The sequence below is a fragment of the Urocitellus parryii genome, chromosome 4 (genome assembly GCF_045843805.1).
Source record: "Urocitellus parryii isolate mUroPar1 chromosome 4, mUroPar1.hap1, whole genome shotgun sequence".
NCBI lineage: Eukaryota > Metazoa > Chordata > Mammalia > Rodentia > Sciuridae > Urocitellus > Urocitellus parryii.
In genome coordinates, this window is record NC_135534.1 from 73446774 (window position 1) to 73473839 (window position 27066).

The 27066-nt window shown below is 36.3% G+C and overlaps 1 protein-coding gene across 11 annotated transcripts in view; it reads right to left on the reverse strand.

The window, feature by feature from the left end:
• Dlg2 (discs large MAGUK scaffold protein 2) overlaps window positions 1–27066 on the reverse strand; it is a 2013368-nt gene that overhangs the window by 21916 nt on the left and 1964386 nt on the right. For 8 of the 11 annotated variants that reach the window (XM_077797652.1, XM_026384678.2, XM_077797650.1 and 5 more), the window contains one exon: window positions 6957–7002. In XM_077797652.1, the coding sequence (XP_077653778.1) occupies window positions 6957–7002 (46 nt within the window). Of the gene's footprint in view, window positions 1–6956; window positions 7003–7837; window positions 7938–27066 lie in introns of all 11 variants that reach the window. The other 3 variants (XM_077797656.1, XM_077797653.1, XM_026384675.2) reach the window with 1 other exon arrangement.

Sequence of the window (27066 nt, forward strand, 5' to 3'; positions counted from 1 at the left end):
TGGTAGTTCATTTAATGTTCAAAATTCAGCATTTAGTGGTAGCATATGATGGCTATTAAGAATAAATTAGATTCTTAGAACCATAGAACTTTAGGCTAAGTGAGGATTGGAGTTCATGTGCTTCAGAGGCAAGTGTGTAGCACATTATTCCTACATCCCATGTTCTTGATAGGTATCACAAACTGATCATTGTCTGCATTACTCAATGTGGCCTCAGAATACTTTTCAGTACAACTCATCAGGCAGCTACTACCCATTGGCCAGAGCTGAAATCTTGATTGAAATATATTTTCAATCTCAGTTCTAATCTAAGCTACTCATTTTATATAAGGGACTACTGATACTTTAGTTTTTGCAAAATCACATAGCATCTTCATAGGATGTTCAGAAGATTAAATTGTTTTATAAAGCCCTTGAAATAAGGATTAGCATATAGTTAATGTTTTGTCAATGTTGTTGACTATATTAATTGGATGAGTAGCATGGGATGATTGGAATGTAGTAGATACAAACATCAAGAGGCTGGGATAGCAAAGTATAGGGAAGAGTGAAAAATGTCTGGAATTTAAGCGAAAGGTCTTGGTTGGAACTGTAGTGCTACCATTTATTGATGAGTATACAGCCTCTTGGAGCTTTAACTTCTTCCCTTAAAAAGTGGAATATCAGTGTAAAATACATGTAATAGTTATATTGCAGAAGTCAAATGAAACAACAGGTGGAATGAAAAATTGCTCTATAAAGATGAAAGAACTAAAGGCATCCAAGGGCAAAACTTGAGAATAGTGGAGTAAAGCAAAGAATATGTGCGTTATTTTCAGACTCTAGTGGAGAAATCTTGGCTTTTATATCAACATGTCAGTTTCACTCAAATCATTTCTTCAAGATCCTTGTTTTGAAAATCCTTCTTAACTGATGAACCCCAGTGGGTTAAAAGTATTATCATCAGCTCCTATACATCCATGCTGTGTCAGGGGCTTTGAGAAGGCAGGTCTTTAGCTGCAGAGGTTTGCCTGGTCCCCATTATTTTTGCTTGGTATTTATTGCCTTCCAATACAAGGGCAACTGAAAGATGTGGTACACAAGAGCCCCAAATACAAGACTTCACTTCACTTCTTTATTGGCAGATGGAAATTTGGAATTGGTCAATAATTAAGACAGTTTTGATGTGGTATTTTGTTAATTAGACAATGTACCCTGTGATTAACTGCATTTTAGCTGCTTCCCAATGTAGTTGGAATTGGAACAAATAATTATTTGATATGCCTGAGGTGGTGTAGCAGAGGTCTGAACTATTTATTAGAAATTGAGGTCTGTGTCCATGAATGTGTGTGCAGGTGTTATCTCAGGAAACAGGACACCTTCAGGTGAGTCTGCCAAAACATGTAACTCCAGGATGCAGTGTGAATTGTGCCCTTAAGCCTATGGAACAAGGACCTGGGACCATTTCTCATCACTCACACTTTATTATAGCTATTTTGTCCCTAAAGTGGACATGGCACAGTTCTAAAAGTAAAATATAACACCTGGACTTTATGAAAAGAGTCCTTTTTGTTTTTGTTCATACTGCTATTCAAAAGATGATAAAGTTAATCATAATTATAGCAAAAGCCAGGAATTCAGTAGAAAAATGCAGCCTATTTTGATATCAAAGTTGCTTCTTTCTGGAAGTCTGGGCCAAGCCTCTATGGATTTTGTCACAACATTGCCCTTTCTAGAAAATTCCTTCCTCATTTTGCCTAGCTGGTAAGTGTCTGTCTCATCTTTCTGAAGTTCAGATCAAAGTTTCCTTTCTGAAACCATCTCTGATTCTGTCATTATTCTTGAGTTAAACTTATCTCCTAGAACCTGCCTCATTTTGTGCACATTCTCATTTATTGAACTCCTTCTCCTACTATATGTGTGCTTCGATCCAGAGTTAGTGTATGTTTATTTGGGGTCTCATGGTACCAGTGAAGGGAACCTGACTTATGGTAGATGACAAATTAATATTCTTCTGGAATCCCTTGTATTTATACCTTGGAGGGAAAACGATGGTAATTTTTTTTCCCTCTAGCTTCGACAAATGACTTGTAAGGAAAATCTGAGTGGATGACCTTCTGTAACTCCAAACCAATATAATGATTAGATTCTACACTTGCCCTACTAATATAGAATTTACCTCCAACTCTTCTTTCTTCTCATAGATAATTCAAGATGCATATAAATGTTTTTTTATCCAATAAACATTTGTGTGCAGCAGCTACCATTTGAGAGTAAAAGGAATTATTGATGTCATTATGGTAATCACTCCAAAAACTTATCAAGCTGCTGAAAACTTTTGCATAATTTTTATAACGTAATGATTCTGGAAAAAAAATCCTGCTTCTGAAATACAGAAGAGGAGGCTATACTCCAAAAAATGTGATTTCTAAATAAAAAGATACTTCTTATATATACGTTCCATGGAAGATAGAGAAGAATAAGGCATGGTGTTTTCCTTTCCCATGTATTTGTCTACTGGAAGAAAGAACAGTTTTGATAATTGAAAACTGAACACTAAAGAAATTAGTATCAATGGTTTCCATGAAAGCCAACAAATAAATTGTATAATTGAGAAAGCCAGATGTGCTGCACACCTGTAATCCCAGTGACTCGGGGAGCTGAGATCACAAGTTGGAGGCTAGTCTCAGCAACTCAGGGAGACACTGTCTCAAAAAAAAAAAAAAAACAAAGTAAAACAAACCCCACAAAAACTAAAAACAAAACAAAACAACAAATTAAAAAAGGACTGGGTGTGTGTATCAGTGGTAAATCACCTCTGGATTTAATCTCCAGTAGTAAAACAAAAGTCAGAAGATAAGCTTTGGTTACTTCTTGGCTTGTGGCTTTTTTTGTTTTTGGTTTAAAATCAAATGAAAAATGGGAGAAACAATTTTTTTTTTAAATTGGGTTAGTCAAAAATTTATAAGAGTAAGAAGAAACTCATAATGTCAAGAATCATGTTGAAAGCTACCCTTTTAATCCTTCCTTCAATAAGACTTGGTGAACTTCTAAGACTTCTATTGATAAGGAAATTGGGTGATACTAATATCATGTGATAAATATGCTCATTGAAATTTTTGTCTCTTCATTCTTTGGCATGTCTCATCTCTCTCATCTGCCTCCTCTGGACCTTTGTCTGCCATCTTTCTTCTGCACCTTTTAATTTTTTTTTAACCTGCTACTAATCTGATTCTCCAATGCCTTTCTCAAAATCCAAATTACATTTAAAATATTCCACAACACTATTTCGCATTCCAACTCAAAAAATCTTGTAAAGTGTGATGATATCATGGGGGAAAATACCCCAGCTGATTTTAGTTTTTAATTACTATAATATTTAAGCAAAAGAAAATACCAATTTCTGCCTTGGTAGCTGTGGTCATGTATTGGGCCTGCAGTTTTCTAATATCCTTGGCGATTGCTTTTTGGGAAATCCCTTTCATTAAGGAGTACAAATTAATATTATAAAAGTTCTAAGAATCCCAATGACAATTTGTACCTATATTAGTCACCAAAAACCAGTAAGTAGGTGGTAAGAAACCACAAGAACTGAACAAAAGGATGTGTTTGGTGTTTGGTGAGTATTTCCATACACTAAGCAAATGGCTTGAGGTGACCAAAGAAAAAAACAGAAATAATTTTTAAATAATTACCTACCTTTTCAGTTATTTTATTTGCTCACTCCCCCCCCCCCAAATGGGAGTTCCTTCACCATTAGAGGAAGAAACTTTCTCATTGCTTTCCCAACCATCCCCCAAATAAAGTTAGATATATAGATATAGTATCTAGTTTAAAATATTAAGCAAGGAGAAAGTGATATAAGATTCATGTCTGATTTAAAAGGGAACAAAACAGAAAAAGGCAAAATGATAAGGAAAATAAAATCATAATGACTTCTTCACCCTCCTGCAGGGAGTTTAAATTGATCAGGGGGAGGCAGGCGGTGGAATGTCAAAATCCACTATGTTGAACTTTTTTTGCAATTTCTCTGTGAGAATTGAATCATTGGGTCACCACCAGCTGAGGTTGGAATTGAAATTAGCAAGATTGACTGCTTGCACAAATCTCATTAGGGTCCACTGATGGCCCTAGTGTCTTCTGTATCTATCTGCAACCAAAACTGATTTCATTTCAAGCCATTTGCTTTGGATAAGGATGACAAAAGGCAGCAATTGAAAAACAACAACAAAACTCTGAAATGACTATCACAGGCAATGGAGCAGTTGCAAAGAAAAGAACCGCAAACCAAAGCAGTAACTTACGGTAGCTACTTTCGCTATCGCTGGCATTAGAAGAAACATGTTCTGCAAGAACAGCACAGCAAATTAAAGAGATACCAAGCATTGGAATGCAGCCAGAACGGAAAGAAATACATGCATGCAAGGCTACTAGAAATGTGAGCAAAAGGCAAGTCAAAGGCTGCAGAGTAGATTGCATTAAGAAAATTCAGGTAAGATAAAGAAGATGAAAACTTTATCGCCATTTTACAGGAAACTGCTGCTTGATTGCTGTTTCCTCCTTTTAGCAAACAAGGAAAGTATCTTTAATTAAAAAATGAATGTCAACCTACGCAATTTTCTTTTTATAAATACTATATGACCCATTCCTACAGCTGGATTTCCAGATTCATGTTACAAAGGCCAATGTGTCTCAACTGAATATCTTCTTAACTATAAATCCAGGAGCTTCAGGTATGCAGGCACTGTTTTCTTGCAGGCGTTTCTCTATTTGGGCCTTTAATTATTCTCTAGGAACACTGAATCACCAATTGATCCCTGGAATTTCTTGAATTTTGTTTCTACTTAAATACTTCATAAACTAATTCTCAGGCTGAAAGGGAGGCTTGAAGATCTTTCCTGTTTTAGTGAGTGAATAGAAAAATCTTGGAAGAAAGAAGTCACTGAAAATGTTTTGTGAATTAGTTCAGTATTTTCTTGTTTTTATAAGAGCTTTGCCTGGATAGCTATTGGGTTTTGTGGGTACAACTAGGCAATCGTTAAATGGCCTGTTGCTCAGGCTGGTTCTAGCATGAAGTCTGTCATTAATTCATTCTGAATAATGTGCTCATAGAGTGACATTCCGAATTGTTTTTTCATACAAATACAGCTTAGCTAACATAGTAGGGATGTGTGTACTGGTTATGTGCCAGTATTAGCACTTTCATTTCTGAAGTTATTTGCTTTTATCTGTACTATTTAAATTATAGATGATCAAATCATCAACATTTTTGTATATCACTTTAGTTAAGTATGTGAGATTATTTGATTTCTGAAGCTCATTGGTAATAACTTCAGCTTTAAAAAAAAATTGCCCTGTCGTACGATTGACACGAAAGAGGAAAAAGTATAATATTATGTTCTAATAGTGAAAAAGCACTTTAAAATGCTTAGATATTATGTATTCTTGCCAGTTATATAGACTTGTTTTGCTGCATGAAATTCATGAAAACTGAAGTATGTTAAATTTACACAAATCTTTTCTGCATTGCTAATTGGGCACACATGTTCTAAGTGCAAAGGGGCACTGAGAAAGAAGTGTGAATGCATCTGTGCAAGTCTGTTTTCTATCACTGAAAGACCATCAAGACCAACAATGGTGTGTTTTCACAGGCATTATTATCTTAAGTACTTTGAACTGGGGGTTATGAAGATTTTTATTGATTTTCAATATTAATAATATATTAAAACATTTCCTTTTCCCTCCCAAATTGAAAATTTACAAACTCTCTCTGATGATGCTTGATACTATGGCAATAATGTTGAAAATAGCATTTGAATTTTACTCACTAATTCAAGAAAAATTTCATCATATTCTTGTAATGCCTCAAAGATAAAGTTTTCATCTTTAAAGAGATCAGTACTCCCGATCAGATTTTGTTTTTTATGTATACATATCTAAAAACCACTCTAAATGAACAACTTGAAGTATGAAAGGTATTATGTGAGATTATGTAAAACAGCCCTTGAAAACAATGCTATTGTTTTATAAAATGACATGAACAGCTTATAAAAATATCACCCATAGCTGTCAAAATAAAATTGAACATGTGATACAACTGCAAAAGACACGAAATTCTGTTCTTATTTCATTGGTGCCTACACAATAGGATTAGTATTAAAGAAAGAAAAATCATAGCATATTGATACATAGGAAAATTAGTTTTAATTGCTAAATGCAATAAGACACAGACTGAAAACATGAATAACTAGAATGTAAAGGTCTAATACATATTATTTTTGTTCTATGCTACAAAAGACTTGATTATGCAATGCAGCTAATTAATCACTGATAGAAAAAAATATTAATACATATCTAAAACTTTATCATACAAACGTTTCAAGCAGGATCACTGCAAGTCAGAAAAGATCAAAGTTAATGACAAAGAATTATTCATGGAAGATCAAATAGCTTAATGTTTATTTTTCAAGAATGCATGTTCCTTTTGACTACAGAGTAGCTCCTTTACTAATAGCAAAGTACAATTCGATTATGAAATTTGGCAAGCTAATTAAATATTTCCATGTGAAAAGGCAGAAGAAAGAACATAAAGTAGATTTCTACTTTGCTTTCCTAGAACATTTAGCTCACCCTTTCTTGCAACATGGTTTCTTGCTCTCTGGGGAAGAATTAGGCAGTAGAGCAAGTGATGCTATGGTGAGCATCAGGACCATGTTGGCCATATCACATGGTCAGAAAGGGAAGGAGTTAACTGCAACAGAAGTTAGAGTGCCTGACACACTTTGCTTTTAAATGCTGACATGCAGAACAAAACGATTGAAAATTATTTTGTAGGAGCATTCACAGCTAGGTAACAAATAAAACTCGTATCTTGTGCATGCTAGGAGTGAAAGGCCCTCAAGAAAAGGAACAAAAGCCAAACTCAAAAGGAAAGGAAAAGAAAAGAAAAGTTACAGTGACCATTCCTGGAAACTTACTCAGAGTCTTTGTTCCATAACCGTCGTCACCTAATCCGGGGATGTCCTGCATGGAAGTCCCCAGAGAGAGCAATGAGAGAGGAAGAACAGCCACGGAAGAGGAAGGAAGAAGTCAGTGGAGTTGAAATGGATACTACCATGACAGACCGTGTTGCCTAAACAATCTGGATCCCACTCTGTGCTTTTAAAACAACTTTTACCCCAAACTCCCTGGGCTGAGACTTAGGGCAGAAATTGCTGATTTGGAAAGCAACTCCAAAGGTATAAGCAGAAGTCTGAAAACATAAAAAGAGGGAGAAAAAAAAAAGATCTGGCAAATGCCATCCGTTAATATTGCCACAGAAATGTGCCTCTTAGAGGGACGATCCCCTCCATGTTTCATATCAGATTCTGAGACTTAGTGTCCACCAATACATGCTCACTGCTGAGAGAGTATTTAATATTTACTGGAAGGGAAAGAGGGAGCCAATATGCCAGAATCAATAAAAGTAATTTAATTGCTCCCAGTTAGTGAGCGTTTCAAAAAGTTTCTGCAGCAATGGAACCCAATCTTTCTGCCCAGAAGGGAAATCAGTCTCAAGCCCTTACATGAGAGAAAAAGGCAAATCATACCCATTTCTGGTCAAAAAAGGCTGGTTAGATGTGAAGTCCCAGTTTCCATATCTCCCTTGCCAAAGCATTCTACAAAGAAGAGCCACAGGAAGGGAAGGATCCAGACTGCAGTCAAACACTGGTCACAGTAGTAAGACCTGACCTGCCTGCCTGCTGTGTCGTTTGCCTAGCGTGTGGCGTGGGAGAGCCTACATCATGCGTGTTGCCCGTGAAGGATTTTTTTTTTCCTCTTGTGTTGCATGTGACATTATCTTGGAGAATCTACTTACGTTCAGGATCACTGGTTTCCTGCTCACTCTGCTCCTTGTTCTTGTAGAATGGGAATTTTCGTGAAAAGATGAAGCTCTTTTTACGCTTGTCATTGAATGACTGTGAAGGAGAAAAGGCATGGGGCAAAAACAGGGGACGTCTAATTGTTGTCACACTCATGCTGACAAAACAACTAGTTTGTAAAAGCAGAGACAGCTGTAGTGACGCAAGTGGAGATTCCACAGAGGTGCCATGGTGTTCTAAAGGCAGATTTTCTTTTCAAGGAGTGTAAATTCTGAATGATGACACCTTGGAAAAATCGCCTCATGATCAAAAGCCTGCTCAGAGATAAACGGTGATGGAGGGAGTGAGTATTCAATTGGAAGACCCAGAGTCTTTGGCTCTGTATCTTGCTAGTCCATCACCTCTGACAAGGAACTGAATCTCTCTGAACCTCAGTATCTTCATCTGTAAAAGGTGATGAAGATACTGGGATGTGAGACTTGTACAAGACAATAATGTAAACAAATAGAGCTAGGAAAATGGCATCTTACCATCAGGTGGAAAAGACTATTAGAGAAACTAGTTTTCTTCTCTGTGTCTAGTTACCCTTATTTTTATTTTTTGAATTTTGAGTTACTTCAGCTTGAATTTAATTCAAGTATACAGAGAAGAATGTAGATTTATGATATATGATAATTATAGTCTCACACACAGATATCTGATAATTATAGCATTTCTATTCAGATGATAACTTAAAGATAAGTTAAGGAGCCAGGGCACAAAGAGGTTGAGTCCCATGCCAATATCACAGAACCAGTTGGTGACAGTCAGGAGACAGTCAACCAAAAGCTGTTAAAATTGCTGCTAAATTGGCATTAACTTGATATTCACTCAGCCAAGGGGAAGTGACAGTCACTCATCTACATTCCGATAAGATAAAAATAATGTAGAATGACTGTCTTTTTAATGTGTAAACTCCTCCATTAGCTTAAATGAGGTCAAGTTAAAAATAACACCTACATACATAATATTGAAATTATTCATTCCAGTGACTATGCTGTAGTCATCTGAAATACTTAAGAAAATTCCATTTATTCCACCATTGCTGATATTTACATGAATGCTTTGAGGGGTTCTTCTTTGGGAAATGTGTTCACGATCATTTTTCAAGCTATAAGCCCTGTAAGTCTTATTAATTTTATATTCATATGTCATTGAAAATGTTTCACCAGCCTGATTACCATCCTGATTTGATTGCTTTGGTACTGAGAGCCTATTCACTTCATAAGAAAGTTATAATCACTCCCTACACAGGTTTTAAAATCCATGTGCTGATGGCTCTAAAGGACTCTCTAAAGGGTATTCTCAAACAGTGTTAGTGTGGTAGCAATGACAGTTGGGGGGAATAAGTGCAGAGCAAGCAGGGAGCCTTGGAAGAAAGGAGCCTTGCTTGGAAGTATGCACTTTCTCCCATTGGTTGGACACTGTCAAGGGCTCTTTAATTTGAAGCTTGATGAAATTGTGCAAATGACTTACTCTCTTTGTGTATTCATGCACTCTTATATCAAATATCCATTTTGGCATTGAGAAAGCATTAAGGTACTAAAATGTTAGTGCTGTCATTCAGTAAGTTATTTTTACTTTTTTAGGTACTAGGAATTCGCCAAAGTCAACTGAGCTTAATTTTATGTCACATTAGGAAGGTTTTGTGAAAAACAACAAAATATTTAATAATTTACGAAGTCAGGGGACAAATTTTACACTTCATGTGAAAGAGCTAAGGAAAAAAAACTTACTTCAGAAGTTATTACTCTGCTGACAGCACCTGTGTTCAGTATAGTTTTATCATAATTTGTAATTGAAGATTAGTGTCCAAAGACTAGGTTGGGAATAGCCCCCAAGTTTTCCCAGGTAAGAATGATAAACCTTAAAGGAACATTAAATATTCTTGCATCACTACAGTTTCATGCCACTTTTACATTTCAAGCATATTTAAACTTCGATAACTGAAAATAAAAGAAAAAAAATATGTAAGTAATGGTATGTGATATTTGCAAGGCATGTTAGACATTTATCTTCAACAGCACAGATGACTTTTCATGCAAAAGTTATGAATTTTCATGCAAATACAAAACAATGCCAAGAGGAGGAAAGCTTGGGGTGATAACATACAAACAGATGTATAAAGTATAGGCCATTGGGGCCTAAAATGGGATTGCATGCAAACCATATTAAATTGTCTAAAGGGTCAAAGGAAAGTGAAATGGTGTTGTCTGTGATTAATTCTTTTATGTTTCAAAGCAAGGACTGTAATGTGTTAACATTTCCCAAGTATGAAAATGTTGTGTGTTCATGAGTTATCTGATTGGGACATAATACTTAGCACCACACTTTTTAAGAGAACAGAAAAGTACATAATACCTCAGAAATTATCTAACATAGTCTTATTAGCAAATGCCATTTTGCATTTGAATTAAAGAGAAGGTAACGAAATTATTTGGGTTACATTTCCTCACATTATGGACACAAAACCAAATCACAATTTTAGCTCACACAGAGTTAAAAAGTCATGTTTAGGGTCTTAAACATTTCAACTATAAAAGACTATGTGGTTTATAATGCTCTAATATTATTCTTTATTTTATTAGGTATAAGACCATTATGGAAGCTTTTTGTTGCTGCAATTGGTTTTTTAATATAGAAGGAAAATTTGCAACAAGAGTGCTTAGGTGAAAGTAATAAATTAGCAAGCACTTTTGCTATTTATAGAATGCATGATTCTAAAGTAACTGAAGGCCAGTTTACAGCTTTCTTCATAATCATACTTGATCAATGCTGTTCTTCCTACATTACAGCATCTTCAATCATGCTCTATCGCTTTCATGGCAGGAAATGTCTTTGAAGAGAGACTTCAAAAATACTAATTAAATGTGTAAGCTGGCATATGTTAAGAATTCTTCTTTGGAATTTGACCTAAATTACTGTGTTCTTATGAGTTAAAATGATAAAATAATACCTAACATTTATTGAGCACTATGTGTCAGGCTTGGTCCTAAATGCTCTATCTGCTAATTTCATGAATTTTCATGCTTGCCCAAAGTCACACAGATAGTAAGTAGTGAAGTCAGAAAATGCATTTGCAAATATTCCTGGTTGCAAATATTGTTGTTCTTATGAGCACAAGACATTTCTGCCACCTTAGCCTGCTTCAGGTTTATAATTAAAATTATTGGCATTTAAGTGATATTGCAATCTGTCTAAATCTAAATCTTCACTGCTTAAGAGACTACTTAAGCCATCAGACACTACTGAATTCACTAGATCTTTTGATCATGCTGCTACAATTTTCTGGATACCTATTCACATTTTTGAAGGCTTTATCACATTCTTTAATTCTTATGATAATGAGAAAAAAAATTCAGTGGTACAGGTCATGCATGGCAATTTAAAGAAAATTTGACAGGCAAATCTATAGCAAAAAGTAAATTGGTGGTTGCTTAGGGCTGGGGGTACAGGGAGCAGAGAGTGGAAACTGACGGGAATGGGGTTTCTTTTAGGGGAGATAAAAATGTTCTAAAATTATATTGTGGTGATGGTTGTAGAATCCTATACATACGCTAAAGCACACTGAATTGTATACTTTGAGTGGGTGGACAGTATCCTATGTGAATTACATCTCAATAACTCCATTTTAAGGAAAAGAACCCCTCCCCAACCCCACACCATGAGATGAAAGGAAACAATGAGTAGGTTTTCTCATTTTATTTGATGTAAATAGTTTAAAATCTTTAATTGAGTGAGAAGAAACCATCCTTTCTAACCCTTGAAATCAGGCAGCGGATGTCTTTTGTTTATCTGATTTTGTTTTATCTCAGTTAAATGAATACCCTTCATGTTGTGACAGACATTAGAATACCGGCACCCTATCACTGTCTCTCAGAAGTTGCCAGTTTTTAGGCCAAATAGCATGAAATTGCCCATCCTGACACCAAGATGTAAGGCATTGGTGAGATGGCTTAAGATAAAACACATGCTCCATGAAGAAAGAAAACAAGACAAAAAACAATCACTCTTTTTTCCACTAAAATTCCACACCCTTCAGGACACATGAGTAGATCTTGACATATATCCTTTCATACAGAAAACTTCAAAACTAGGAATACGATCAGTTTTTCTTCTCATCTGCCTGTCCTAATTTCTCAAGCTTCAAGTATTTCATAGTTCTAAAGTGTCACCTTTGTGATAATGTGTTCTGGTGAAATTTGAATTTAAATTTATACTGAGCTCAAATAAACTTTTTCTGCAGCCACCTTATTTCATTTTTTATAAAGACTTTTTTCCATTTAATGGTGTTCTCTTGGGAAAATTTTTACTATAAATTTGGGCAACCACCTTATATTACATATCTTATTTTCATACACATTCAAAGAGTTTTAAAACAAGAGCTGGGCATGTTGGCACATGTCTGTAATCCCAATGGCTCAGGAGGCTGAGGCAGGATGATCTCAAGTTCAAAGTCAGCCTCAGCATCTTAGCGAGGTCCTAAACAATTCAGTGAGACCCTGTCTCTAAATAAATTATATAAAAGGACTGGGGATATAACTCAGTGGTTAAGCACCCTTGGGCTTAATCCCTAGTACTGAAAAACAAAAAAACAAAATGAAAATGAGAACAACAGATCCCTATGACTGACATTAGTGGACTTGTCGTGGTGGCAAACAGTTTATTATTCATGGAAATGTGGTAGCTGATCTTCTTGGACCTCAAAATATAAAATTCAACTTAACTTTTGTTTCCTTTCCAAGAAAACAATTTTATCAGGATCCAACCATTCTAAAACGATTCTGAAAAATGAAATCCCAGGTGAGTCCCTCACCCCTGTTTTTTTAAAAAATTTTTTCTACTTACATTATTTCTGGGACAGGTTATGCTAAATAAAACTTTATTACTTTGCAGTCCAAGTTGAGGCTTTATTTCAGTTGAAGAGATGAGGTAGCCAAGAGGCTCTACAGAAGCGAGCCTGGAATCGTAAAGTTGTTGCTGAAACTTATGCTGGACTTTATGGTCACTCATATGCGCAGCAGGTAGAGTGTTTTCTTAATTTTGAGGTCCAAGACATCTACATTTGGGATATCATTTCTGTTCCTTCCAAGGGAATGAAAACCTCTTCTCCCTCATTCTCCAGCAACCTTAACCTACTACTTGCATTTCTCTGTTTCTCTTTAAAGCAAAACAACTCAAAAACCATCCTTCTGTTTCTTTATTTGAATATACTGAATCACACTTTAAATGCTTTGATATCACATACACTAAAGGTCAGGAACTGGCTCATAGGCCAGTCCAGCCCACTACATGATTTTGTAAATAAAGTTGAAATAGAGCACAATCAGGCCCATTCTGTATGTAGTCTACAGTTGTTTAAGTGCCACAACAGCAATTCTGAATAGTTGCAACAAAGACTATCTGGCTCCAAACAAAGCCTATAATCATTTGTATCTGCTCGCTTTCAGAAAAAAATTTTCAGACTGCTTTATCTAGGGTCATGAATGAGCTCAGGGATGTTTAATTCAACATTTATTCTCAGGTCTTATTTTACTCTATATTTGATCTAGATTTAGACATAGTTCATCTGATATTTCTCCCTGAAACACTTGCCTCCTTGAACTCTGTTACACCTCTATATTTTCATTGTCCTATTACTCCAGGAAGCCACTCATCTGGAGTTTATTTTGCTAGATCTTTCTCAACTTTTAAGTCTTTAAAGTTGGGAATACTGAGCTCAATCCTTGGTTCTCTCTTTCTTCCCTCTTCTCTCCCCGACTCGTTCCTTAGGCTATCTCACATGCCAATGACTTGATTATACCCAAGTTTATCTCCAGTTTGGAATTTCCCCCTTAACTCCAGACTCATGTACCCCATTGCCTACTTAGTATCTCTACTTAGGGGGCTTACCACAGCTCTCAAACCAAACACTTGGTCTGTTTTCCAATACCACAAACAAACAACAACAACAACTTGTAACTCTTCCCAGGCTGGGAACATGATGTTGATTCCAAAACATCAGCTTTAAAAAAATGTTATCTATGCTGTGTTTAGAAGAATACAGGCTTTTAATTTAAAATACAAGAGAGGTTGAGATGGTAGAATAGAAGTGTCCAGCACTCACCTCCTCCTCCACAAAGAATAACAAAAATAATGGTGCATTACTTTTTTTGTGAGTGTGAGTAATTGTTGGAGAACATTTGAAATCAATAAGAGTCTGGAACTTTGTAATATTCCAAGACTTGGAACAATAGCATAGAAAGAGAACAAAATATTCTGGTATCTACCAATCTAGCTCTACAATCAGGGGATAAAGAGTCCCCCCTTCTCAGGGATGAGGGTGAAAGAGTCCCAGAAAACTCTTATCAGTATGAATGCTGGCAGTCCCAGCTACTGGAAAGCTTCAAAATACTCAAAGGATGGCAACCCATTTAGATAAGCAAACTGAAATCCGAATAGTAGCCTTGCTTTGGAGAAGAATCCCCTACATCTTCTCCTGGTGAGCACCCAGGGTACTGTAGGCAGGAACCATCTTGAGAGGGAATGGAATTATTGTCTGAACTTAAAAAATCCCTGGATATTACCATTTCTGGGGCTCCACAGACATTCCACTGCATTTTTTTGGGGGTGGTAGTTGCCTTGTATACACAACATGGCCCAGTGAACTTGCCATGTAGGACAGGTGTTGTAACAGAGGGGAATGGCAGGTTTCACCCTTGAGAACAAGGAAATAAAGGTCTGTCCTCTGAGACCAAAGTTGTGACCAAAAACAAATGGATTGGCACCAGTCTTTAAGTCCCTCATTGGACACAAGTGAATGTATGCCTGGCACTGTACAGTGCTCAAATGTCTGTACTGATGGTGGGAGAACACTGTTGTTCATGCTGCTGCTCTCTCCACAGGAACATGCTGAGGAGATTTTGACCAAAACCATGGCTGTGGCTATTACCCTGCATTCCACAGCTCAAGAACCTGGGAGGGGGCAGAAAAGCCCAAGCTTCAGCCATCACCCCACCACTGGGTACAAATGGTCAAACAGTGCCATTAGGAACTTTGCCCAGCACCAGCCATAACCTTGCTTCTGGATGTTAAATGCCACTGGCAGAGAGGAACACCATCATTCTGGCTACTAGCCCACTTCTGCACCTTCCCTTTCTGACCACAAGCTGCTATCAGGATTTGATCTGAACACCACAGACTGGTTGTGCAGTTTCCACCAATGCAGCTTCTGGGCCTGCATCACAGAGTGGTCAGAGAACAATGCTTCAGGCCCCTTACCATGGCAGGGGTTCCCCATGCCAGCCAGAGACTCTTGCTTGTAGCAGAGCTAGTATCAACAGTGAAAGAAGAAATGCACATCAACTGACAGGGGCCACCACTCCCATGGTAAAGAGTAGCTGAACAGCCACTATGCCCACAGCTGTCTGCATCACATCTGTCTGAACTGCTAGAATGTCCCCATTCTTGCATAGCCTATAGTGACAGTGGTTCTCTCTGACTCTGCTGTGGTATACACTTTGCTCCAAGTCATTAAAAACAAACAAATAAAATATAGGGAGACTACACTATGCTGCCAAGCTAGAATCAAAGCCAGCATTGCATAACTAACCCACGCCTCAAGACACATCTTCAGGAGGAATCTGCTTATTAAGAAGGTTGCCCTGTAAAAGTGGTAGAGACACCTGATACACCAGATGTGCAAACCTTAATATGGAAGAACAAGAAATATGAAGAATAAGAAATATGAAAAACAAGGTAATATGATATCTCTGAAGGAATTTAAAAGAATGATCATAAAAAGAGTCAATAATAGCTAAACTGTGGAGCCAACCTAGATGCCCTTTAGTGGATGAATGGATAAAAAAAAATGTGGCATATATACACAATGGAATTTTACTCAACAATAAAAGAGAATAAAATTATGGCATTTGCAGGTAAATGGATGGCAATGGAGAAGATAATGCTAAGCATAGTTAGCAATCCCAGAAAAACAAAGGCCAAATATTTTCTCTGATATAAGGAGGCTGACTCATAGTGGGGTAGGGAGGGTGAGCAAGGGAGGATTAGATAAATTCTAGATATCGAAGAGGGGGTGGGAGGGAAAGGGAGGAGAAGGGGAATAGCAAGGGCAGTGGAATGTGATGGACATCATTATCCAAAGTACATGGATGAAGACTCGAATCCGGTGTCAATTTACTTTATATACAGGGATATGAAAAACTGTGGTATATATGTGTAATAAGAATTATAATGCAAAAAAGTATATATATAAAAAGGCATAAATTGGCATGAAAATACTCTATATACAAAGATATGAAAAATTGTACTCTGTGTAATAAGAATTGTAATGCATTCTGCTGTCGTGTATTTAAAAAAATAAAATCAATAAAACCAAAAAAAATGGAGATAGAAACTCAACACATAAGAACTGTGGGATGCAGCAAAGGCAGTACTAATATGGAAATTTATAGCAACCAACACCTATGTGAAAAATAGATTTAAAATAAGCATCTTATTGATGCACTCCAAGGACTCAGAAAGCAAGAACAAACCAAATCCAAAATTAGTAAAAGGAAAGAAGTAATAGATATAAGAGCAGAAATAAATGAGACTATAAAAACAATACAAAATATTGATAAAATTGAGTTGTTAAAAAAATAGAATTGATGATATTTAACTGGACAAGCCAAGAAAAAGAAGAATCAAATAAAATCGAAGATAAAAAAGGAGATATTATAACCAATACTACAGAAGCACGAAGAATCATGAAGGATAATTATGGAAAGATGTATTTTAACAAACTGGAAAACAGAAGAAATGGACCAATATCTCTGAGGAACAGATAGGCAAAAATTCTTGACAAAACACAAGCAAATTGAATTCAATAGCACATCAAAAAGACTTTACCATTTTCAAGTTGGTTTCATCACAGGTCTGCAATGATGGTTTGACATATGGAAATCAGTAACATAATATATTGCATCAATAAAATGAAGGATCAAAATCATATGATCATCTTAATACATGCAGAAAAAATTTTGATGAATTCAACATCCTTTCATTATAAAACCCCTTAACAAATATAGAAGGATACACCTCAACATATTAAAGAGGTCATATAGATATGACAAAGCCCCAGTCAACATCATTGTGAATGAGGCAAAGAGGTAAAGCTGAAAGCATCAGGAACAAGCCAAGGTGTCCAATCTCACCATTCTTATTCAATATAACATTTCACACGGTAGCCAGAGCTAGGCAAGAGAAAGAAATAAAAGACATACAAATAAGAAGGACATCAAACTATGCTTGTTTTAGATAATATGATTCTATATACAGAAAAATGTAAAAACTCCACTAAAAGATTTTTAGAACTGATAAACAATTTCAGTAAAGTAGAATGATACAAAATCAGCATAGAAAAACTAGTAGCTTCTCTATAGACCATAATAGCGAATTTTCTGAGAAAAAATAGACATATGCAGAAAAGAGGGAGAAGTGAAGAAAAAATAAGAAACACAGCCAAATGAGTAATGTTTCCATTTTGTTGCATTTTTCTGTACTTATTATCTCTCTGATTTGTTTTTCTCATGAATTTTATCTCATAATTCTTATGCTTAATGGTCTGATTTATTTTTAGCCTCCTTTTATTACTAGTAATAAAAATGAGGTGGCTTAGCTATTTGCTTTATGCATTTTTGCACAGTATCACATTTTCAGCTCCATCTATTGTCCATGATTCAATTATAGAAAAACTTAAAAGATTTTAGTAGCATACATAACTTCAATAGATTCTATCATCTATTTTTTTCTAATATTTCCCCTTTTACTCTCTTTCCTAACTAAAAGAATAGTTAATACACACACACACACACACACACACACACACACACACGGTAGCATACCTTTTAGGGAAAATTTGAAGGAAATACAGGGGAAAATGTGTCTATCATCTTATTGCTGAAAAAGACCTTCTTTAACATTATTGTTTCTTTATTTAAAAAATATTTTGTAATCTTTTATAATCTTCAATTTTGATTTCTTACTGTTATAACACATAATAAAGTATTACAAACAATGGTTCTGGGATTTGTTTATATGACCTTAAAATATTAATGTCTGAGCCATAGCTTTGAATATTTAAATATTATTATATATACAAAAATTCTTACTTTATAGTATATGACATTTAATAAAGTTCAATAAACAGTAATCAATTATTTTAATGGTAATAGAAGCACCTTACCACATCACTAGAAAGTTTTTGGAAACATCAGTTTTAATGAAGGAATACATAATAATGGAATGAAACTAGAAAGATATTTGGGAAATTCTCAAATATTTCAAAATTAAAAAATTTCAGTTAACTAATGGGTCAAAGAAGAAGTCATTAGGGAAAAAAAATACTTCTAGATGAATGAGAATGAAAACACAAGATACCAAAATTTATGTGATCCAGTTAAAGCACTTCTTAAGAGGAAAACTTACAGCTATAACTGTTTATATTAACAAAAATTTCTCATCCATAATCTAGCATTCTTTCTTGAGACACTGAAAAAACAAGATCAAACTAAACCTAAAGCAAAGAGAAAAGGATAACACTTAAGAGCTAAAATTAATGATATAGAGAAAAAATAAAAATCAACAAAACCAAAAGGTGATTTTTGAAAAGAAGAATGAAATTGATAAAACTTTAACTAGACTGACAAGGAGAAAAGATCCAAGTTACTAATACTGAGAATGAAAAAAGGATACTATTACTGACCTTGGAGAAATAAAAAGGATTTTAAGAGGCTACTATGGAAAACTGTGTATCAATAGATAACTTAGATAAATTACTAGAAAGACACAAACACCAAAACCTAACTCAAGGAAAAAAATAGAAGCTCTGACTAGTCCTATAACAAGACATTGAATTAGCATTTAAAAATATTCACACTAAGATGTCCAGTTCCAAATGGCTTTGCTGATGAACTCTACTAAATATTTAGAAAATAATGAACACCAATTCTCACTAACTTTTCTAAAAGCTAGAAAAGCAAACATTTAACAACTTAATCTATGAGTCCAATATTATCCATATGCCAAAATTTGAGAGCAACTACAAGACTACAAACCAATATATCTTACAAACACATTGACAACATAATATTTCATCAAGTGAACTTACTACAGCTGTCTTAAACATTTTTATATTGTCTGATGCTTCTGTTGTTTACCTTTTCCTAAGTACTCTGTATTACACTGAGTGTAACTTTTTTTTTTTTTGCATTTTAGTTTATTTTCTTGGATAGGTTCCTAGAAGTATAATTATCGAGTTATGAAAAGTTTAAAAATTGTAACACATTGCCAGATTACTTTCCAGTGATCTGCACTAAATGATACCTTCATGAGCAACAATTTATTCATAACTGGTCCAGTGATGTACCTGATTGCTTTTCTTCTCCTTTCAAAATCCCCTGTGTTCTCTTGATTACCTCATTATAATGTAAGACATCTATGAAATAACATTTTAAGTCTGTTGGCTCAGAGCAAGGTTTATTCAGGTATGTTATAAGAAAACACTGATATATCTTACAACTGGGCCATTAAGACCCTGTTTTTAACTATTAAGTTTTCTATTTGAACACTAACTTTTCCAAAAAGGGTTGTCACAAAAATATAAATTTCTATTACCTTTACTTTAAAATCTGAGACTATGAAACAACAACAACAACAAAAACATAAAAATACTGCATTTGTAATTCAGGTATCATATCCAGACATATACAGATATAATGGGCAAACAATATTTCTGAGCATCTCAGGAGAGTTGTACCAGCAGTTCTGTAATCAATGGACAAGGAAAGTTTGATTTCAACCATAACTTATTACTATTAATAGGTCTCTAAATGGCTTAAAGACTCTTTAAAAATTGTACCTTTTAAATTTTAATCGTTAGGTGGAGGGAAATAGGGTGAATTGTTCTGGATATAAGGCTTACTTTGACAAGCTCAATCTAGTATGAATTTGTTACAATTTAAAGTATTCCAGCATGGATATGGATGTGGACCTAAATGGACAACATGAGAGAAACATCAGAGAATTAAACACCAAAGATGGTGCTGTTGTCTGCCACAGTTGAATTTCTATCATAGGCATTTTGCTTTACAAACTTAGAACTTTGTGTGGTCACTGGATATAGTTTTTGGAAAAAACTGAAATGGCTTTCTTCAGTTTCACTAAAGCTGATGGAAATTTTAAGCTATATTGTCAGCTGAGGGGTCAGTAATTTGTTTTATTTATAAATGAATCATGATAAATTATTAATATATAATTATTATTATTCACTTTATCTATTAATTTATTTATTAAATGCCTACTGTTTTCTACTATGTGCCAAACCTTCTGCTGAGCCCTTAGCAATTTGGTCTTCATTTAGATATTCATATTTGGAACTAGTGCAAGAGATGATAAATTTAGTAATGATTTCTGAGAATGTATCATTTGCTTTGCCAACTGGTGCATCATCTTCTACAGAAGATTGCCAGGATTTGTGATTCCAATTAATTGCTTCATAATTCTAAAATTATCTAGCATTTTATTATTAAGCCCCCAAGTCCCATGGCTTATAGAACCCATAGAATCTGAAAGCAAAACAAAATTAAGCAAAACTCCCAAACCCTCCATTCTCTACTTTTGCTCACTGTCAAGAGTTTTATCAATGGGACATGATGGAGTTATTTTTAATAATTAGAAATAGGGATCATGACAAATGTTGTTGGTCATTTGCTAATTCTTAATTTCTATGCTAATTTTTGATCAGTTTTAACTTCTACTTTTTCTTTTTTACTTTAACTGTTTTTTTTTTTTTTTTTTTTTGCTACAACTCTAAGGTTCTTGTCCAGGCCTGTAGGACTAAGCCTGTTGTGGCTATTAGCATCCAACTGGCTAGAGCAGGCAGTAGCAAGGGCTGGCCTGAAAACCTATGAGCCAGACATGGAATTTCAACTCACTGACCAGTGCCAGAGAAGGAGAGTGGCTTTTAGGGGCCAAGGGAGCCAACTAATGTCTACAGAGAGCTCAGAACCAGACCAAGGAGCATGAGGAATCCTGGGTTTCCAGTGTGACTTATGCAGGTTGCCTCATAGCTGTGGGCCTGTTTCTCTATCTATAAATCATTGTGCACAGATCAACTAATACCTAAGGTTCTTTCATCCTTACCATTCTCAAAACCTGAAACCTCATTCAAGGTCAAGCTAGAAAAATGTCTTTTTATTTTAGCACTAGCCAAATGCAGTGATAATTGAGGAGTTCTTTTATTCCCTTGATTTGCCCCTCAACATCTGGAGTTTGATAAAGTGGTTGATAAAGTCCTATTTTAATTAACTTTAAGTACCTATCACCAATATAGGCCCTTTTTTTACTATTGTGGTCCTTTTGCTCCTCATCACTCAAAGTCATCAGTTAGGGACTTCCAGAGTTCTATAATGTTCTATTGATACCAGTTTCATGCTTCATTTTCAGCTTAACTCTGTAAGTACCAGTATCTTTTCTTAAAAAAAAAAATTTGTTTTGAACTCTCCACAGTGCCTCAGAAGAATACATGAAGTTAAATGGATAACAAGTACTTGTCAATGATAATAGCACTCATTACTGGTGTTTGTTAATGCTTAGCCGTTTGGCAGGCACTTCTCTAAGTGCTTTCTATGGACTAGCCATCCTAAGTGCTGTCCATACAACTCTTACTAAGTGGTTACTAATTGCATTCACTTTTTATGTCAAGGTATAAGAATGTGAAACTGAGGAAACTACATTGAGGAAAGATAAGTCAGTAGTCAAAGGGTTTGTACAACTGAGTTGTAAGCTAACTTTTATACCCAAGCTGTTGGCTCCAGAGTTTACCCGTTATGGGATCCTGTTTTTTCTGTAATCACTTGCAAAGATTCCCAGTCTGTGTTCCACCCTGTTCACAGCAGATAGTAACAACCGCCATTGCCAAGAAAGACTCCTGGCAAATTGCTTGCTGTGGAATTTTATACCTTATTTCTGAAACAATCTCTGTCGCTTTATTATTTTTTTCCAAGTGTTTTAAGCAGTGAGAGTTCTGTGATGTAATATGTTCATTCACAGGGAGCAACTGTCCCTCCTCAACTTTCTTTCTCCATTACTAGAAATGCCAGTTCTTGGGCAAGAATTTTCTCCTGATAGTTGCTTACCAAAAGGCCAGCCTTTCTTTACTAGCTGTTTTTACATCCCTACCTTAAAGGTGATGCAACCCCTCTGGGGCCAACAGGGAAGCAGTAGCTGATTTACCCTCACCTGTGTGAGGGAGACTCTCACTTAAAATTGATTTCCACAAATTTAAAATCACTGAAATCTCTCTTTTCCTGTTTCCACTACTATCTGCTGAGTTCTTTTAAGTTATTCTTCTCTCGTGGGCCTTCTTTTGTTCTCTCCAAGAGCTCTGTCCTAGAGAGTTACATCCATTTTTTTCATGTAACAAATAGATATTGAACACATTTATAGTCCAGAAACTGTGTGAAGAACTGAGCTACAATAAACTCTGAAGGACCTAGCAATTCAGTGGCAGAGAGAGAGAAAGATTCCTAAGTTACTAATACAATGTGACAGCATATACAAAGTACTAATGGGGCACAAAGAATGCAAAATAAATTCCATTGTGGAGGGAAAGATAAGCAAGCAAGAGGTGATAGGTGACAGTGCTATTGAAGGACAGTTCATCAAGTAGGGTAGAAGGCAAGAGAGGAGGTCATTCTGCCAGCAAAAGGATTGAGGTAGAGTTCTTGACTGCATCCTCCTAACCCAAAGTGGGTCTTTCCCCCAATTAGAATATAAATGCATTAATAATAATAACAACAATATTTATCCATATCACTCTCTGTGTCATTGTAGTATACATTGTTAAACTTATTTTGTACTAATTATCTCTTTACACACACCCACACAACCCATGTAAAAACATCTCTGTCTGTGTCATTCCATATACACAACCAAGAAAACTGAAGCTTAGTGAGATAAGGTCACTGCCCAGCTGGTAGGTGGTAGAGCCAGGATTGAAATTCAGCTCTATCAGACTCCAGTGCCCAACTTTCACGATTTTGATTTCTGCTTTACTCTTCCTGGGTCTAGCAGATGCTAAGTATTCAGTAGTTGCCTAAGCAATGTTGGCTGGGGGGAGAATTGCTTCAGTTGTCTGTGGGAGGAGAATTGATGTTGTGGCCCACTGCGGGTAGGACAAGAGAACCCAGTGACTTCATTTTATAATATGGTTTGTTCAGATGCAGGCCTGAGGTGTCACAGGGCGAGGCTGGGGTTGTTAGATAACTCCCAGGCATTCATTAAGTCAGGGGAGTGCATAGGCTGAGATAAGAGCTTAGTCCTAGTCAGACAGGTTGAGGCACATTGCTTCTCTGGCCAGATGCATTTTCTTCTTGAGAGTCTTTGTTAAGCTTAATTCAGTCCATTGGTTGTGTGACCTTGGGCCAGTTATTTTATCTTTCTAGGGTTTATTTTTCCTTATGTGCATTATATATTTAATAATAATGCCTCCTTTATATTATTATAATTATTATATTTTAATTCTTTTAAAATTGTTGATAGACCACCATTTTATTTATTTATTCATATGTGGTGCTAAGAATCGAACCCAGTGCCCCACACATGCCAGGCAAGTGTGCTACCACTCAGCCCCAGCCCCAGCCTCATAATGTTATTATAATTATTATCACCCACTTATGGGTAATATATGGGGCTCATTGGTAACTTGCTCAAAGTCATACATTTAGACAGCAAGAGAGTCTTAGTTGGAAATGAGATTTCTCTACCCACAGAGCATACATCCTTTTCTCCATTATCAATTTCTACCAGAAATGCAGTAGAGGTGAACCACGCAGCCACTGCAGGAGGCAAAGTCTACAGTGTTTTTCTCATCATACTACATTCTACAAATGGAAAATCTAATGCTTTCTTTTGTCTAAGTTGATGTATCTTGCTTACATTTCAAGACTGAACCAAGAAATACACTTTGTGAATCAGTATATATGTCACAGATTATGGACAAGGAGCTTCTTGGATGGATAGATAGGAGACACACACACACACATCTAGTTAGATAGATATAGTGGTTTTATTTTATTTTTTCTAATTTTTTTTAGTTGTAGATGGACACAGTGTCTTTATTTTGCTTATTTATTTTTATGTGGTGCTGAGGATTGAATCCAGTGCCTCACATGTACAAGGCAAGCACTTTACTGCTGAGCCACAATCCCAGCCCTAGTGGTTTCTATTTTCAATAAAACTTTTCTTCTCTATACTGCTGAAAACTCACCAGGCTTATATCAGAGGTGTCCCGAGCCAAAGTGCAAACTGACAGAGCACTGTTCTGAGGGATCTAAGACCTGGGTGCAAGTTTTGGTTTACCTCTTCAGTATTTCCTAAGTACCCATGTTTGGAGGAGTCTCACTTAAGTGTTGGAGTACAGTTGTAAACTGACATAGACAAGAATGCTTTGCTTATGGGACTTCCTGTTTAGAGAGGACAATAAGCAAGTATCAAGGTTCTGAATGCTGTGGATAGTCAGGAGAGACTCGTGGCCCCAGCCCCTCCTATGTATAGGACCTTATGGAAAATCACTTTCTAATTCCTGAGATTCAGCTTCCTCTTTGGTCAAACAGAGAATTAAGTGAAATTCCTTTACAACATTCAGAATCAACACTGTGAAGGTACCTCTTCCTCCTACCTCTCCTCATTCCCTCCCTTCCCTTGTTCCTTCAGACAGGAGAGGTGCTCAGCTTTAGGAACTGACAGTTTGCTCTTAACCGCCCACTATCAGATGTCAACTCCAGATCCAGAGCACAAAAGGCCGTCTGCAGCATTTATATCCCAGGAATGACTGAGGACAAACCAGTAAGTTAAGTGCAATAATGAAAGTTTGTTTTTCTTCTTCTTCTTTTTTTTTTATGGTAATGTTGTGACTGATGAATAATTCTTACTTCCTGCTTGAATGAAAGGAGAATAACTTACAAATAGGGGCAAATCCATTATCCAGTCTTTAGCCAGCGGCCCCATTTTAGTAGAATGAGTCACAGGCTATCGTAAATATTGGGAATGGTTATAGTAAATATTGGGAATGCAAAGTGAGGCGCTCACGGTGTGTAATAATTGCTGTGATGGAGGTATGTGCAGCAGGTTGTGAAGGCACCATAGAGGAAACCAGGGAAGCTGGGGAAGGCTCTTAGGTACCGTGCAGGTGAGGCATAAAGAATGAGCAGTAGACTGTCAGATGGAGAAGCAGAAAGCTTGGTTCAGGCAGAGGAACGGCCTGCCCAAGGGAGAACCACCCAGCATCCACTCTTCCCTAATCCCATGTGAATGAGGAATGGTAAGAAGCTATATGAATTGAGTGTGGGATTCAGAAAAGGATAGGGCTCAGAGCAATGCTACGAAAGACACTCAAGGCCAGACACTCTTCTGGCCTTGACTCTGAAGAACCCCTCTATTATATATCTTCCTATTGCATATTACTTCTGTTCAAGGAAGAAGCAATAACCGAGGAACACCACAATTTTTTTTTTCCTATGGAAAATACACACACAGTTAAGAAGCCATGATTTGATCATTTAATCAACTTAAAATGTATTTGGGTTATAAATTCTGCAAAAAATTTTGTAGCTGACAGAAAAGTCACAAAAATCTATCCATCAGAGTTTAGGTATATTCATTTATCTACTATGATGTGACAAGCAGCTGTAAATAATAAGAATGAGAATTAAATATAAGTGGATAAAAGTGGATAAAAGCTTATTCCTTTTTTTTCCACCCACAAGGATTTAAAATAGCAAGTTCAATGTGGGTGGGTGCTGCACTGAGGTGCGGCTCCAGGCAGACATCTGCCAATAGAGCCAAGAGGACACTGCACAGTGAGGCAAGGAACACCACCCAGGGGAACCAATAACAGGGGATAACTGTGTTGTCCATAAGTGTTCATTCAGTGGCCCTCAGTGTGCCAATACCCAGTGCTAGGATCTGGGTAAACGATACCAGGTCCAACTCCAAAGACACTCGCACACAGCACCACAGCCACAATGGCATCATGGTGGAAGAACTCGTTTTACTAAAACATAGCCAATCACATTATAGAATTTTGAGTTTATTGTTAAGATATGCAAATGTAATTAGTATGTGGTATTTAACTTCACCTGGCTTTGTAGGTGATAAGAACTATAAGCATGAGGTATTTATATCTAATTTTATGTTTATATGTATTTAAGAAACATCATCACCACAGTGATGATGGGGAGTGGGGTGGGACTGTCCAGAATGATGATTTTTTTTTTTGAAAAGAGGCCCCTATGAGGTCTTCATGGGGTTGTTGTGGGAATTTAGTGAGGAAAAAATCCTTCTATTTACCAAAATGCTTGGCTTATAAGTAATTTTGGATGAATGTTGATTGTATTGTTTTCACATTTTAGAAATAACTAATCAAAGTCAAGTCTTTTACTTGCCAAATGTGAACTGTGCTTATAACTGAAAAGCCGGTAGACACAGTTCATTTAGCTGTTGGGGGTCAATTGAGGGATGGGAACTCTTTATCCTTAACAAAACCATTTTGCCACTGAACAGCAATCACAGTTTTATTTTATTTCATTTTTTTCAATTGCAATTTGGGCTTGTGCTCTTAGCACTCCGCTCCCCTAGGGCCTGCAGGTCTGGAGGTGTTCGCAGAATGCTTTCTCGGCAGATGAGGAGGGACTAAGTTTGCCATTCACAATGAACTCATTAAGGTGCTATTTCTTTGTGGCAAGCCAGTACAAGTCAGTTACAGAGAAAAGCAGTGGCTTCCTGGGGCCTTCCAGGAAAAGCAATCATTCACATCAAGAATGCCCAAACCCGGTCTCAACAAGTGGGAGTGAAATCTTCACAATTGTTCATGAAGTTGCCAGAACATGAAAGGCAAGTGGCATATCTGCAAGCTCTTGGCTTCTTTTTAATGAGAAGGACTCTAATGTATTCTGGTAAGAACTTGTAACAAATTTGAGAGACTCAGTAAGAAAGCTTTCACTTTGTAAATTGTCATCCCAAGTTCCCAGAACTCTATAAATGAATGGAAGTAGTATCAGAGTTATAATGACTAATGCAGGATGCTGCCCTTAGCTTCCTCATTGTCACCTGTGTATACCAATTGCCCTTCCTGCAGAAAGAGTTA